Source organism: Moschus berezovskii, chromosome 6, assembly GCF_049115385.1.
Source record: "Moschus berezovskii isolate FMDL1 chromosome 6, NW_MosBer_1.0, whole genome shotgun sequence".
NCBI classification, from domain to species: Eukaryota; Metazoa; Chordata; class Mammalia; order Artiodactyla; family Moschidae; genus Moschus; species Moschus berezovskii.
In genome coordinates, this window is record NC_142465.1 from 117526728 (window position 1) to 117543075 (window position 16348).

The 16348-nt window shown below is 57.2% G+C and overlaps 1 protein-coding gene across 4 annotated transcripts in view; it reads right to left on the reverse strand.

Annotated features, from left to right (window-relative positions):
- Nucleotides 1–1103: 1103 nt before the first annotated feature.
- Nucleotides 1104–16348, reverse strand: part of PACSIN2 (protein kinase C and casein kinase substrate in neurons 2) — a 110082-nt gene continuing 94837 nt past the window's right edge. For 3 of the 4 annotated variants that reach the window (XM_055396490.2, XM_088837538.1, XM_055396491.2), the window contains exons 5-11: nt 15946–16101; nt 13586–13761; nt 11585–11705; nt 8706–8827; nt 6672–6794; nt 6089–6285; nt 1104–2882 (exon numbers count right to left, since the gene is read on the reverse strand). In XM_055396490.2, coding sequence (XP_055252465.1) covers nt 2770–2882; nt 6089–6285; nt 6672–6794; nt 8706–8827; nt 11585–11705; nt 13586–13761; nt 15946–16101 — 1008 coding nt within the window. In that variant the 3' untranslated portion in view covers nt 1104–2769. The remainder of the gene's footprint in view (nt 2883–6088; nt 6286–6671; nt 6795–8705; nt 8828–11584; nt 11706–13585; nt 13762–15945; nt 16102–16348) is intronic. The other variant, XM_055396493.2, reaches the window with a different exon arrangement.

Below are 16348 nucleotides of genomic sequence, written 5' to 3' on the forward strand. Positions count from 1 at the left end.
AGACAGAGGCAAAGGGGACCTGGTGGCCCAGCATGGAGGGTGAGGGAGGGGTGGCCAAGGATGCCAGGGGGTCCTGATGGGCCGGGGGACACGGTGCCAGGCACCTGTGGCCTGTGACTCCAAGTCTAACTTCTACGGGAGGCAGGCATCACTCTGGCTTGGAGAGGGTGAGGCCCAGAGGTGGGTGAAGGTTTCCAGCTCACCCTGAGGGCCAGGACAGGAGAGGGCAGCAGGCAGCGAGGGCCCCTCAGGATTCCTTGCAGGAGCTCTGGGGGCACAGGAAGCAAAGAGGTTGTTTCACCCCGACTCTTGAGGGTTCCTCCTGCTCAGCCACCCTGTTCTTTACCCACCGATGGAGGGAGCGAGAACGGACTCGCCATCAAGAATCCTGCAGACGCGGGTTTGGACAACGGTTCTGTCGTAGGACCTTGGGCAGGGCACTGGACTTGTTTCCAGATGGGGTATCGTCTGTAAAGTGGGGACTCCAGCCTCCCCCATTGCTGGCACCGCAGTACATGAGCTCACGGAGTGCCCAGAACTGGCCGGCCCGGCTCAGGCCATGGGACTGGGAGCCTGCCCTGACTCCGCTTGTCTTGCGGAGGCTGCCTGGGGCTGCAACTGGAAGCTGGTGACTGCCAGGGGCAGCGGGCAGCCTCGATGGGCTCAGCGCCTCCTCAGAAGCAGAGAGCAGGGCCCACCTCACTCGCAGCGCGTTTGGACTTGGGGAGTTCTTTGCAGATGATGCCAGGGAAGTGAGTCTGACGCACAGCCGGTGCTCAGGACATGTTATCGAAGAAGCTCAGGCCGTGAGTGGTCTCTGGTCTGGTCTTGCTGTCTGGGCCTTGGGGAGGGGGAGGGAAGTGCCAGCCTGCTGCCCATGCTGGGGGCACCGAGGCCACACAGAAGCAAGTTGGAGGGAGGGAAGCACCCCGAGGTGCCTTGACTCCCCAGCTTCTAGCTTGGCAGGGACAGTGGGACAGGGACACGGGCCCTGGGCAGTGCTCTTGCGCCTGGGGTCTTGCCTGGCTCCAGATGCTGCTGAAGACACGTCCACCAGCTGGTGTGATTGGGAGGCAGACGCACGGCACAGAGGATGGTCATAATCACGAGATCAACTGTTTATTGATTTCTTTTTTTTCTAAAATACTATACGTTTAAAGAAACTCCTAAACTGAAAAGACTTGACAATTTTTGGTACATCTGTAGCAAAGGAATGAGGATTCTGCTGGTAAGTTTCCAGGACAGACAGACACGCATCCTCAGAACAGACAGACACACATCCACTTTTCAAGCAAGACATCAAGCTCACTAGAAACACTGAGTAAAATGCATAGCTTGTGATGGCAGCAGCCATTTCTCCCATGTCTGAGTTACACAGAGTAAAGGTTTTCCCTCCCTTGCCAGCCCCGTGGTTACAGGGCCGCTTCCTGACCCAGCCCGTCTGCGCCCTGATGGCTGCACGGTGCTCAGAAGAGACCCTTGTGCTGTGGGGTGAGACCCAGCTTTTATTTGCTCACGAGGAATGCAGATGACAGTGAGATCTGCAGCTGCTTGCAAAGACACGGGAGTTTTGTACAGTGTTCTGCTACAGAGGACTAAGGCTAGCTGGACTGAGGACGCTGGACTCCCAGCTGGTCAGTGAGGACAGACTTCCCTACGGCAGGCTCCACTGGGCTCAGCCAACCAGCCAGGCCTGTGCCCGAATGGTCTTCAAGCAGTTTACAAATTGAAGCCACTGTCAAAAGCCGTTCAATCTCATGAACACAGTAGACGAGCTCTTTAGATTCTCTGAGTATCAATTAGTATATACAGACATACACCAGGACGTGATAGTCTAACATAGAGCATCTTCACTATAGATTCATTCACTTGAAACGTTAGTCTTATATTTTAACCTTTCAAAAATCACTGATAAAATTGTTAATTTGCAAGAGTAAAGTTTTAAGCACAAATAGAGTGAAAATATATTTTAAATATGGCGACTTTAGAGAGGACTACATAAGGTTATTTGCAAAACTCACATTTGGATATCCCAAATGCGGCGAGCATTCACCATGGAAACCCAACCATGTGTCCCCATCTTTCCACTGCAATCTCTTGCCTCAAACATGGTCTGTCCAGGCTGCCGGCTCTTGCCCCAGGCAGTGGCATGGGTGGTTAACAGAACAGCGTGGAAACAGAGATAGTGCCTCAAGACTACTGGTGGATATCGACCTATGTCATAATTTAAGTATAAATGAATGCAAGAATGGGAATATAAAAAAGTAACTGTACACAGCCTTTAAATTAAAAACCTCAAAGTGTTCACTCAGAAAATGGCATTAAATTTGTTCATTTAAGTTTTAGCAGGTGATGGGACTTGTCAGAGAAAGGACTCAGTGGAGCAAGGATGAGTGGAACCCACCGTTACCATCGACGTGGAGGAGAGGAGGAAACACAAGGTCAAGAATACACGGATCCATGATAAGAAAACACACAGCGCAGGGGGTGTGGGGGCGGGCGGGGGCGGCGATTCCTGTTGTCCTGCAGCTTCCTGTGATCGGCTCTCTCCATCTGCACTGTGGAAAGGGGGCCGAGTTCCAGGTGAAATGACCAGCTTGTCTGCCTTCAAGAGACACCATGAAGCCAAGAGCAACGGAACCATCATCTTTTGCAGGAAGAGGAGTGGATGCCCGCACGGCTGGCTGGAGGGGCCGCTGCCCGGGGCCAACGGCTAACAGAGCTGCTGGACCTCCGCTCTGTCCCTCCGCCAGCCAGCCTGCCGGCCCGTCACTGGATCGCCTCGACGTAATTCGCGGGGTACAGGCCGACCTGTCCGCTGTCCAAGCGCCCCTTGCACCAGCCCTGCTCGTCTTCATCCTCTACCTTGGTCAGCTCATCCCCTGCAAGACAGAAAGGGAGCGGTCTTGGTGAGCCCTCAGCCTGGGCCCGCTGAGGCTGTCTGACGTGGGTGGGAGGCACGGGGATTCTCCGGGCGGGATGAGGGCCTGGCTCTTCCTCTACCAAGCCGCATCTGAGGTTGTGTGTCCAGTGGCGGGGTGGCTCTGAGGGACCACCGTCTCTCATACAGTGCCCCTCAAGCACGCCGGTCTCAGCCGCCCGAGGAGCTCCTGCAGAGACTGCAGAATTTTGCCCTCTGACTGCCCCAGGCCAGATCCAAGCCTCGTCCCACAGGGTCTGTGCCACCCCCCGCAGCCCTTCCTCCCTGGCCTGGCCCGCGCGGTCCTGAATCTCCTCCAGCCTGCTCCAGACTGCTGCCATGGTCTCCATGCCTTCCTGTGGTCTGTGTCTAGACTGCGGCTGTGGGAGGCGTGGGGGCCCGTCCTTCTCCCCCCGGCACCGAGCTCAGAGCATCTGTCCTCTGACTTAAGAGTGCGCTGGCATGGTCCTGGATTCTCCCATGGCTCTGTGCGCTACGGCAGTCTGACTGAGCCTCCGTTTACTAAGCAAGAAGGAGCCTCCACTTTGCACCAAGGCCCTGGGTGGAGGAGGGGTACGGAGATGAGAGAAGGACAGAGAAGCCTGGCCTCTCAAGGAGACAGGCCAGGGGACAAGGACCACAGGTGTGATCAGGCCCGGCCTTCTCCTGTTCAGGGTGGCCAGAGCAGCCCAGAGCCAGGGGAAAGGAAGGAGTGGCCTGGTGACCAGTCTGCACGGACAGCTCTGAGAACCCGCAGAAGATGGGCCTGCTGAGGTGTCTTTATCGTTCAGTTTGCAGCTTTGTGTTTCTCGTTGGCATTTTGGGCCACTTCTCAGGCTTAGCTGCACCGTTTTCCTCAGGCAATTTATCTTGCTTAGCAGCATTCCCCTGACTCCATTCTGTGGCGCAGCGGCATGGACACAGAGGCCCGGGGAGCCAACACTCGGGGCTCCCAGAGCTGCTGGGAGACCGAGAGGCGCTGTGAGGACCCGGGGCGAAACACGAGAGGACCCAGGTCGGCGCTGGCATGTGGCGGTCCTCGAGGCTGCCCTGACTCCCACGAGGGTCGGCTCTCTGCCTGCTGCTGGGGACCCACTGTGTCAGCACCGCTGTTCCTGTGAGTCTGACCCAGCGAAGCCAGGAGCGGATGCAGGGGGCCGCAGGGTGGGCGGCACGAGTGGGAAATCCCCTCTCCTCCCACCCTGGGGGTCTCCTGTGCTCTGGCAGGGCCGACACGGACGCCTGGTGTCTCTCTCATCAGGCCTCATGGGGTGAGGCTCCCAGGAGCAGACGGGCAGCAACTCTGAGAGGGGGGCGTGTGCTGGGACGCTCACAGGTGGAGACCCTAGGCTCCCCAGGCCCAGAGAAGGCAGCAGCCAGGGCACGCTCTAGATAGGAGATAGGAGGAAGTGGTGTGGCCGGGAACTAATGTGACCTTGGGGCGGGGGGAAAAAATTACACAGAAAACAGACAAAACTAACTGGAACCTGCCAAGTCATAAAAATGTAAACTGGTAATTAGAAAGATTCATTTCAGGTTGCTTTTGATAACGAGACATTTTAAATCTATAAAATTGCTGATGAGTCCAAAAGATAAGATTTAGAGGGAATTCCCTGGCGGTCCAGTAGTTAGGACTTGGCACTTTCACTGCTGGGGCCCAGGTTCAATCCCTCACGGGGGAACTACAAGCCTGCAAGCCACACAACAGGGCCCAACTTTTAAAAAAAAATATTCAGAAAGAATAAAAAATTAAAAATCAGTCAATCAACAAACAAAGTAAACAAAGTAGTGGGGAAACAACCCAAGTCAAGGATGTCAGGAAACCCAAGGTAATTCCCTGCTAGTCCAGTGGTGAAGAGTCCACGTTTCCACTACTGGGGGGCATGGGTTTGATTCCTGGTTGGGCAATTAAGATCCTGAGAGCCACAAGGCATGGCCCCCTCCAGAAAATAAACAAACTTGACAAAGGTGTTTAAAGACACACGAGAAGTTCCCACAAGCAGCCAGAGTCACCCTATGACCAGTTCTGGGGTGGAGTGGGTAGCTGGCTACTTTCTGAGGGCTGAGAGAAGGCTGCCGTCAGACACAGCTCTCAGCCAGGGTGGGCGGGAGGTCGGACGCAGGGTCTGCCCCAGAGATGGAAAGTGCAGGGCGCACTTCAGCCTGCGCTGGCTAAGTTAGGGCCCAGCACCCCCTGTAGTGGAGGGCTAGGGGTGATGCTGCATCTGGGGTGGCTCTGAGAGGGGGCAAGGCAGAAGGAAGAACCCTGGCTCCCTTCGGGCCCGTCTGGAGCCAGGCTGACCAAACCTCTGGGGATAGGCTCTAAGACAGTGCTCAGACAGAGGGTGGCAACCCATTTGCTGAACCGCAGCCGGCATTAAAAAAATAAATAGAAACCAGGAAGAACACAGAGCTCATATGATCAGGATCCAGGCTGTTCCATAAAACCTGGGTTTCAGCTACTGGCAACAAAGCTGTGTTAGTGGTAGGGCTGCAGGGAAGGGTGGAAGGCAAAGCCCCGAGAAGAGGCTCTGGGGGCCATGGGGACGCTGCCACTGTGCTGGGGGCCCCTCTGCCCTCTGTGGGCCTCTGGAGAAAGGCTCTCCTGGGGACTCGCAGGCACTGTTTCCAGGGAGCCTGCAGGGTAGCCGGATGGCCTGGATCCGTGTCTCTTATGCGCACGCCTTAGCCTGGCTGGGGCAGCGTCTTGGGCAAAGGCATGGGGCACCTCGCTGTCTTCTAACCTTTGGTGTTGAGCATCTACCACGTTTGAAACGGAAGGTGGGATGGGGCGGGGAACACACAAATGGAACTAGACCTAAGAAAAGCAGGCTGGGACTTCCCTGTTGGTGCAGTGGGTAAGAATCCACCGGCCAATGCCAGGGACACGGGTTAGAGCCTCAGTCCGGGAAGATTCCACATGCTGTGGAGCACCTAAGCCCCTGCACCACAACTACGGAGCCCAGGCTCCAGAGCCTGCAAGTCACAGGTACTGAAGCTCTCACACTTAAGAGCCTACGCCGTGCAACAAGAGAAGCCACTGCAGAGAGGAGGCCCTGCTCGCTGCCAACAGAGAAGGCCCGTGCATAGCACTGAAGACCCAGCGTGGCCGAACGAATGGACAGGCTGGAAGCAGTGGCCCCAGAGGCCAGCCGGGCGCCCACTTACCAGCCTTGAAGCTCAGCTCGTCGTGCTCCTGCCCTTCGTAGTCGTAAAGGGCCCGGACCCGCACTTCGGTCCCCGAGGGGGTGTCCTCGTCAAAGGGATTGGAGTCCCCATTGGCGTCCGTGGAGGAGAATGGGTTGTTAGACTCATCGTCTGACCAGTCCGCGGGGTAGCTCTGGGTCTTCTCGTAGCTGCTCACGCTGCAAGAAAGGGTTGACCCAGTGGCCCTGAGCGTGGGGCTGGCAGAGGCCTGAGGCCCTGCCCGGAGCCTCAGACCCTGCCCAGGGAGCCCTTGGGTGGCTCTCCTTCTGTAGAGCGTGAGCCCCTCAGCAGCACCCGTGTTCCTGTGCTCACGGGCTGGACCTTGACGATGGTTAACACAGGGCAGAGAAAAAGCAACCACAGACTGTTAACTGGTGCCTCCCTCCCTGAGAAATCGAGAAGCCAGAGACCGTCCACCAGCCGGGCCGCCTCCTGCAGGCCTCATGCATTGCCCTGAGTGCCGAGGGGGCGAGACCTTGGACAGAGAGAGAGGAGAGAGCGAGCGAGCGAGGCGGAAGCCAGAGGGAAACGTTTGTTCACCAACTTTTTGGCCTTAATGTCCTCCTTCTCACTGACGGTGCTCCCCGTGTCGTCCTCATCCTCGAAGGGGTTGTAGCTGGACAGTGACTGCGCTGACCGCTCGGGGTTGCCCGGGGCACTAAGGTCACTAAGGGGAGAGAGAGAGCTTTCAGGGGACCCCGACTCGGCAGCCCCCACGGTCCCGGGTGCTCCCAGCTGCAAGATCACAGGGCCAGGGTTTGAAGGGACAACTCAGCTCCCTGTCCAATGGGAGGAGTATGTTGTTGGAGCAGAAAGATTGTTTTAGTGAAACACTGAGCAACACCTTGGCTCTTGAATGCGCTTAAAACGTCTAAGAAAGAACAAGACTTACATTTTCCCTCCTTGTGTCTAAACACAGTCTGTCCTGAACAGCAGCCCTGGATGTGCACAGGCTGTTGCTGGAGCACAAGTGCTTCTGCGCTCAGGGCTTCTCTCCACAGTCCTCCACCTGGCCCTCTGCAGAGGGCTGGCAGGCCAACAGCCTGTGGGGCTCAGCCTGAGCTCTCCAGACCCCACAGCCCCCAGGGCCCTCTCCTTCTGACGACAAAAGGATCCAATAGCCTCCTCCCTGGGTCTTCTGGGTCTGCAACTTCCAAGATCAGAACCAAAGAATGTTGAACAATAATTTCTAGGAAGAAACGAAGGACCCTTTCTGTGCTCCAGAGAGAAAGAAGAACCCATCTGCTAACTGTCTACTGTGTGCCAGGCCCGGAGGCGACCAGAGAGAACTCTGACTGCAGCCTGGCCTGGGCGAAGACAGCCAGGTGATGAAATGCAGTGACTACAGGTACTGAGCACAGAACAGGACGGTAAAGAGATAAGACGGACCCGCCGTGGAACTCTGAGCAGGCAGGTCTGGCCGCTAAGCTGCAGGGCAGGGCTGCCCAGGCCAGCACCACCTCCCACCTCCTGGCCAGGGCAGCATGGAGCCGGCATGCCAAGTGCTGGGTGGATGGCTCAGCCAGGGTGGAGGAGGGGAGGGGAGGACACGCCTCAGATGCTACCAGAGAGATCCCCCAGTGGCCAGCCACTACTTCATGGGTTTCAGGCCTGGCCAGGGGCACTGGGCCTATGCCTGCCTGCTGCCTATGTCTGGGTCACATGTCTGAGACCACCAGGCCCTCCCCACCCCTTGGCACCTTTCTCCAGCTGACCTTCTGAGAGGGGGTTGGTGCTGGGCAGCTGAATTTGTGCAGCAGCCCTGGCCGGTATGTACCACCCTACCTCAACCTCTAGGTGCTGGCCTGACCCCTGGCACGTGCTCACAGCTGCAGTCACTTAGCCAAGCCCACCTGCCCAGGCACTGGCACAGCAGCTGAGTGATGAGCAGCCACATCAACCCAGGGAGCGTGGGTGGGGGCTTCGGTACCCAGGACCACAGAAGGCCCCTGGAACTGTGCTGACCCTTCCCAGGAGGCCCGGAGCCTGAGATGTGTTAAAACTCAGCAGGGCATGGAGGCCTTGGGGCCCTGGGGGCAGCCTCGGCTCTGCGGAAGACAGCAATGTTCATCTGCTGGGAACTCTGAGCCTCCTTGATCTGAGGACCTCAGTGCCACCTGTTCGATCCAAACTCTGAATAACCAACGCTCTCAGCAGGGGTAATCTGAAGAAGGGGGCACTGGACAATGAGTGCCCCACCCTCGACTCAGGCACCTGCGTATGGCACAGGAAAGCAAGCACGAACCTGGCCAGGGTCCCCGACTCCACATGAAGGACGCCCCCAGCCACCTCCGCCTGCCCGTGTGCAATGCTGGGACACGCAGTGGACAGCACCCGGCATCAGTTCTTAAAGTGCGCTGTGGCAAAGGTGCCTTCTCCGGACCTTTCCACAGCTCTGGCACCGAGTGAAATGAAGATCCCCCAAGAGAGGCCCTTGGCTGCCACCCCGCAGAGCATCCGGAAAGGCTCCCCGGGCTCCCTGCAGCGTCCCTTTGGGGAGTCTCCCTGGGTAGGGGCATTCCAGCCCTGGCAGAGGACCTGGGGGGCCTTGCCAGGGATGGAGGTGCCCAGTGCCCACCTGCTGGGCTTGTTCTGCGAAGCCTGGTCACCAGTCTGGTTGATGCCCATGAGGGTCACACCATCAGCATTCTTCTTCTTCTCTTTCCGGCTGAGAGTTCGATTCAGGTCCACAGACCACTCCTGGGCAACAGGCACAGGGGGAGAGGAATCAGGAAGTTCATTCGTCTGAGGCCACGTGAGCCTAACACTGCGGCCGCGAGCCAGTGGCCGGCCCCGCCCAGTGTGGCATCTCACCTCACTGCGTCTGCTCTCCCCCGCTTCCCAGCAGATCCCAGGCTCGTGACACCCACCACTGACCCTCCTCATCATGCAAGGTGGGTACTCCTTGGGGGACCCAGCCCCCAGGGACAGACAGGTATGAGAACACTGCGGCTGACACTCAGGGGTCCTGTACTCCAGTCCCAGGGGTCCTCCCTGTCCAATCCCACCCCAGCCCCGTGGCACTCAGCCTCCAGACTCCCAGGCCTTGCCAAGTTTCCTCATGCTTCCAAAGCAGACAAGAGTCCCTCCGAGGGGCTGGCATTCAGTGCTAAAGACCCTCCCATCCATCTCCTGACTGACTGGTTTCCAGTGAGGCCAGAGAGCTGGGTGCGGGACCTGAGCCAGCCTGTGGCTTGGGAAACGGGCCCTGGGTGCAAACAGAATCAGGTGCAGGGGGCTCCCGCACCCCTCAGGACCCTGAGGAGTGGCACTCGCCCCAACCAGGACTGTTGTCTTCCACCTGAGCAACGTGTGGAGTAACAAAGCACAGAGTTTATGTCTCTGAAGGCTCACTGTTCCCGGCATGTTAAGAGGGTTTTATCAACTGTGCTGGAAACGGGAGAACCGCATATGTGTGTACACGTGCGATGAACTCTTCCTCCGGCCCACCGCACCCATTATCAAGTCACTTTATCTGAATTAACATTTGGGATGACCGAGCCCACAGGAGCACTCACAAGTAGTTACAGAAGCCACCTTAGAAACACCAAGTCTAACTGCCCATTTGTCACCGGAGGAAACCGAAGCCAGAAAGAAAATTGACTTGCCCACGTACAGTTGGTGGTAGACCTGGGCCCCCAATCCCAAACTTAGGTCACCTATTTTCTTAACTGAAATAAGCTGACTGAGAACTCGACTGGAATTCAGAGTCCCCATAGTGACCTTTTGAATATAAATCCGTCCTGACAGGGTGGCTTCCAAGGGCCAGTGCAATCGATGGCTGGCCGACTGTGAAGGGAAGGGCCTGCTGTTAACATGGACACCCACACAGCCCGGGCCACACTGTGGCCTTGGCTCTTTAACCAGTACATGCTGTCAGAACCAGGCTGTGGATGCCACACACAGACCCACAGGGGCTGACCACACCGCAGGAGGTTTGGAATTCAACAAGTTAACCATAAAATAGGAACTTACTTCATCCTTGTGGCATGGAAAATGAAAAAAAATAATTTCATTAGAGAAAGCCCAGTAGGACCCTGTCAGAGCTGCAAGCGTGTGCCACGTGCAGGCATGCGTCCCCAGCTCAAGGGGCCCACAGAGAAGAGCCACCACGGGCTCTGGTCAGGACACCCATGCCAGCAAGACTGCCTGTTAAGTGTGCCTTTCTAGACCATTCTATTCCCTGGGTAGGGACCTGCAGTCCTAAGGGACTCAAGTTTGGAGGGGTGCATATCACAGGGGTTCTCTAGAACCCAGGGGTGTGTACCAGTGCCCTCACCAGGGGGAGGAGAAGTGGGGCTGTGCTTTCTCCTCCAGGGCCACTTCCACCTGGGAAGGCCCCAGGCCTCTGCTCTTGGCCCCTGTTGGGGGCAGGGGGAGGGCTCAGTTGTAGTGACCCACATCGTCACGTGGAGAAGCTTTCTGGAGAAGCTTCAGAATAAAGGCACTGGTACGGGGGCTGAAAAGACGCCGAGCTAGGACAGGGCTAGGCGAGGTTCCGTGTGGGGACCCTGGGGCGAGACCAGTGGAGACCAGGTCACTGAAGCCCCGGCCACTGAGAAGACGGGTGCAGCCGTCATCCCCATGTTACACACGGGGTAACTGAGGCGCAACCAGGGCGAAGGACCTGCTCAGCATCCCACAGTAAGTAGGTGGTGAGGCAGGTCTGAGCGCAGCCTGTGACGAGTCAGAGGAAGCCAGGTGGCTGGAGCCCAGCGCAGAGGGTTCGCCTCAGCCCCTCCCGGGGGAGGCAGCAGCCATGGCCCTGTGGAGCTTCCCCAGCCCGTGATTCACCATGATGTGGGGAGAGCCCTGTCCCCCAGAGGGCAGGGTGCTAGGACTGTGGCCACTGCCTTCTCTGTGACCCTCAGGGGCCCATGTACTGGGAACCCAACTGGCAGACTGGAAGAGTCCTGAGGGCTCCAGGCCCTTGAATTTGCATGTAAAAACACTGGATAGCTTGGACCCATGAAAATGAGAAAAGAAAGCTAATCCCGCATCAAAGCTGACTAAATTTATATAAGGAAATAAGGAAAAGACCCTCCTGTGTAAGAACATACACTCTGAGACTGTGCCCACTCCCGTCCTGGACCAGCGGCTACTGAGCTGCTGTCCGAAGCCCTCAGGCCTGGAGCACTGTGGCCATTCCTTCCCTGGCCGTCCTGCAGGGTTGAGCAGGGACCACCAGGGCCTCTCCACAAAGAGAATGCTGAGGGTCAACAGGGGCCCGTCAAAGTTCTCACAAAGAACATAACTGCAGCTTCGCCAGAGGCTCAGAAGGCCCCTCAGCAGTACCCAAAGCCCCTGGGAACACTAAGCATCCGCTTGGTTTCTCAGGTGGCCATGTGCAAACGCTGCCACGGCAACAGGGCCCGGGCCAAGCCTGAGCTGGAGGGAGAAGGTGGAGCACTCGGCGTTGTGGGCCCAGGTCCCACCCAGGCCAGTGGGTCCTCCTACCTCAAACTGTGGCCAGTTCATGGACATGCCTGGCCCATGGTTGGCTCTGAACCACCTCAGGTCCTCCACCGCGTCGGCAGCTTTGATGCTCTGCTCCAGGTCACGGTAAACGTTTTTGTAGCTAAATCAGAAAGATAAGCGTGAATCTTTTGGAAGGAAGGGAACGCCACCAGTCAGCCTTGCCCAGGGCCTGCCCAGAGCCGGCACCACAGCCTGCAGCCGCAGCAGGGTTGATGTCACAGTGCAGATCAGACGCCTGCCCTGGCTCGCTGGACAGTCGTCTGGCCATGATACACACAGAAGGGGAAAAACAACCGTGGCGTGGAAACCACAGCTTCAGATTCTAACAAATCAAACCAGGAGGCAATAACCTGGCTTTGTTCTGTGTCAGATTACAAAAGGTGCTGGCATCTGGGCCACAAAGGCCCCTAGTCTGTGTGGTTCCATTTCACCAGGTCCACAACTGAGTGTCAGGAAAGTCCCTCCTCTTCCCTTCAAAAAAGCTGGTAGGTTTACATTCAGCAAGTGAAGACTGGCCTGTGCTGTGGGGGCTGCACATCCCGTCAGCCAGCTGGGGGGACTCCTGCTTCTGCTCCACAGCCCAGAGCGGCTCGCCTCCCTAAGAAGCTGCCTGTGAGGGACAGGAGGGCAACCACCACGGGTCCCGGAGTTCTCGCTTCTGGTCTGTGTGGCCTGCAGTCATTCCCCCTCTTGGGGTCTGTGCCCTCCTCTGTCTAGTGGACACAACCCAGCTGTTATGGGGTGAGCCGTGTCCTCCAAAAACGATACTGCTGGTATCACCCCAGGGGTCTCAGGATGAGAGCGTGTTGGGAAATGGGGTCTTTACAGAGGTAATCTGTAAATTTAAAAACCCACCTTTTTATAAAAAGGGGGAAACTGGGCCACAGGGACAGAGAGGGGATGATGTGAAGACCCAGAAGATGGCCATGTGACTGAAGGGATGCGTCTACAAGTCAGGGAAGGATCCTCCCCTAGACCGCAGCCATCAGAGGGAGCGAGGCTCTCTGACACCTTGATTTCAGAACTGCGAGAGGATAAATTTCTGTTGTTGTGGGCTGCCCAGGTATCACTATTTTATGATGGCGGCCCTAGGACACTATTAGACCATCTGTTCCCCAGGGTGGCTTGGAGGACTAAGTAAGGCAAGGCAGTGACTCCACACAGAGGAGCCCTGCAGCCCTGCCCTGCCTCTGCCAGCAGAGCAGCCTTGGGCGAGTGACCAAACCAGGCCGAGCCTCCATTTCCTCATCCCTGAGGTGGGGAATAATGCCGCCAACTGCAGAGACGCTTGTGATGACCCACTCATTGTCGGCACGGCAGCTGAACAACAACTGGACGCTCTTTAAAATCAGAAGGAGGCAGAAGAAGGCGATTCCCTGCTGACGACGAGCTCTGACTTGCAGGTCATTTCTAAACGGCTCGGCTGTGTGGACGACACGTCGAGGCCCAGGGTTAGCACAGACCTCTGCCCCGGTGAAGGTGTCATGGGACCAAAGATGAGGAAAGTGGGGAAGAAATATCATGGCCTTGTGTCTCCATTCAGCACTGGGGCTTGTGGACTGTGCGCCCAAGGCCCCGAGCCCCTGGAAGTCCAGGAGCAGGCTGGCAGGCAGCTGTTCTGGATGGAAAGGAACTTGTGAAGGTCCTAACAGTAAGGCCACCCCCGGGCTGGGTGCACCAGCTGGGGGACTACTGGATTCGCCCCGGGGTAGATTTCAAACGCATCACTGCAGCCAGTCCAAGCTGCGGCCCTCCCTCCCTGCCCAGACGCAGAGCCCTGCACCTGGAGCTGGCAGAGCGTGGCAGGAGGCCATCAGACTTGGGCCAGCAAGCAGCTGTCCTGGACAGTGGGACCCTGCAGGGCCACAGGCGGGCTCTGAGACCACCGCCCCCCTGGTCTGGAGAGCAGCAACTGAGCTCCACACAAAAGCGCCGTCCACTGACTTCGCCACCCCGCGCTCCCCGGAGAAGGGCACTCACCTGGCCATGTTCGACAGGTCCAGGTGCTTCTGCACCTCCAGCAGGACTTCCCGGAAGAAGCGCAGGCGCTTCTCCTCGAACTGCTGGCACTGCTCGAACACCTGCTCCATGCTCTCCATGTACTGCGGCGTGCTCTGGCCCAGCTCCTTCAGGGACTTCTCGTACTTCTCTTTGCTCTACGACAGAGGCCAGGTGTGCGAATGAAGACTCATTTCCACTCAGCCCGCTTCCCTCTGACCGAGAGTGAGCGAGCCTGGCTCTGTACCACCCTGTCTACCTCCAGGTCCTCATCTCCCTCCACCAGGTCCAAATCCATTAGCAGCTACACTACTCCTTGGGTGACAAAATGAAGCCTGCCACTGTGGGTGACCCTGCACCCAAGAAGCACCCCAATCTGTCTCCTCTGCACCCGTAAGTTCCTGCCTAAAGGACTCAGGCCCCACATGGCTCCTGGAAGGCATTCCCCTCTCCCCCAGGCTGGACTGTGAACGGCCCTCCCCATCCCCCCCACACCCAGGCCTCCCAGGCTCTTCCTGAGGCCCTCTCCACCTCCAAAGGGACCCTTGGCAAAAGTGTCTCAGTCCTCTGTCCCCACTAGATTCCAAAACCTGAGGAGCACAAGCTCCAGAGTCTGACAGAAGTCCAAGTTCAAGTCCCAGCTCCTCCTCTTCTGAAACACAACCATACTCCTGGCATCTGCCAGGCCTCTCAGCTGAAGTAAGACCCAAAAGGCAGCCACTGGGGAAGCGGCAGTCCCTCAGAGCCAGTGACCATGTCCTCTCTCTCATGGGGAAGGGCTGTGCCCTGGGTCTTGCCCATAGCAGCAGGGGCTCCCCAGCTGCCTTTAAGGCAGGATCACAGGGCTCTGAGCTCCACGGAGCCCTGTGCTGAGCATTTTCTGGGAGCCTCACTTTCCTTCTCAGCAAACAGAACACTACTTCACAGTATCCTGATACTTAAGGTGACAGACAACGGACGCCGAGCTACACCAAGACATTCAGACAGTCCTGGTTCCCTTTCTTACGGCCCACACCAACTTCCTCCTGGATGGCACCCCCGACACACAGTTACTCCTCCCCAGCTGTCCTCAAGAGGGGGTTTCACCAGACAGAAAGCACGAACAGAGGTGTAGCCTTTTCTCAAGGGTGTTTAGGGATGGTGTGACAAGTCTAAAGTTAGCATGTTTCCCTTGCAGGGACGTGCCTGGGGTCAGAAACCCACAGAGTCTTCCCTGCCCCACCATATGACTTTGACAGTTAAGGGGACCATCAACGTGATGGAAGCTCCTAGGGTGAAGGGAGGGATGGCGGGGCTGGGGTCACCCATTTATCATAGTCATTCTCATTCTCAAGACCCTGAAAATGGGATTTGATCATGGATGGGTGGGTTGGCCTTTGCTCTCTGCTCTTCTGTTCCTGACGACAATACAGGGCCTTCTGAGCAGGGAGTGGACCCTCCCTGAGCTTTTGCAGGACTCTCTGCTTCTAAGACCAAGCCCAGGCCTTAGGCCAGGCCCTGCTGCCTCTGGAGCAGCTTCTCTGCCCCCACTTGGGGGCAGCAGTGAGGAGCATCGTAGAGGGCACAGCTCTCCCACACTCACACCACGGGGCGGCACGAGAGTGAACCGCTCTGAGATTCCTCCATTTCCTCCATCACAAGACAGAGATGCTGCCGCCTAATTCCCCTATTTCCCTCAGAGGCTCTTCTGAGGCTCAGGACTCCTGCTTCCCCTCTGGGCATCATGCCCTAGTCCTGAAGCTCAGTGCTCAGCTCATCTCTAACTTCACCCCTCTCTCCAAACCCAGGCTGGGACTTCCTTCTGTGGACACTGCAGCAGGGCAGGCCCTTGATGGTGACAGCCTCCAGCCACCACCAGCCCTTGGAAGAGGGCAGGGGAAGGGAGTGGGACCAGGGGCCAAGCTGGGAGCCAAGGGCTCTGGAACCCTTGCTCACATCTGCCCTCCCTTCCCAGGCTCTTAAAAGCTTTTTCCAGCAGCTCTCTGTCAGCAATGTCCCAAGCTCCTTACTTGGCCTGACTGTCAAGCCCACTGGTCCTCACAGCCCTCCATACCAGCTCACCCGTTAGCTCCCTGCTGTTAACATTCACAAGCTAGTCCTTCCCACCTCCTGCCTGCCAACACCCCGGCCACCCCACACCCTGCCCACCACGCACAGGAGTCACACCCCTGCCTGCCCCGTCCTGAGGTGGCACTCAGGGCTGTGGTGAGGTGACGGGTGACCTCACTGATGCAGCCATCCATCCACGCATCTGATTGAGCAGTGACAAAGGCTCGTCACATGCCAGACACGTGGACGGGTGAGGCACGTGCTCTCAACATGCAAAAACCCGCACGATCTACCTTGAGAACATCCTGTTTACACTTCTCTACTCTGTCCTGCAGTTTCTTCAGCTGCTCAGGGTTGAGAGACGGGTCGGCTCTGCTGTTGTTCTCACGGGATATCGCCAGCTTCTCCTCCTTGCATGCTGCGTGGTAGGCCTTCTTTGCTGCTTCTACCTATAGGAAGGAGTTCCCAAACACCACATTTAAAGGTCAAAATCCTCACTCAAGGTTACACAGACCGTGGGCAGTGCCTGTGCTCTTAAGAGAACAGGAAAGATCAGGTACAAAGCTGTATGTCCAGTATAATTACAGCAAGTTAAAACAGAGGAGTTCATTCAGCGAATATTGACGGGGTGCCTGCTTTGTTGTCAGACACCGTCTAGGCAGAAGGAGTACAGTGCTAGACAAAGAGCCTGGCTTT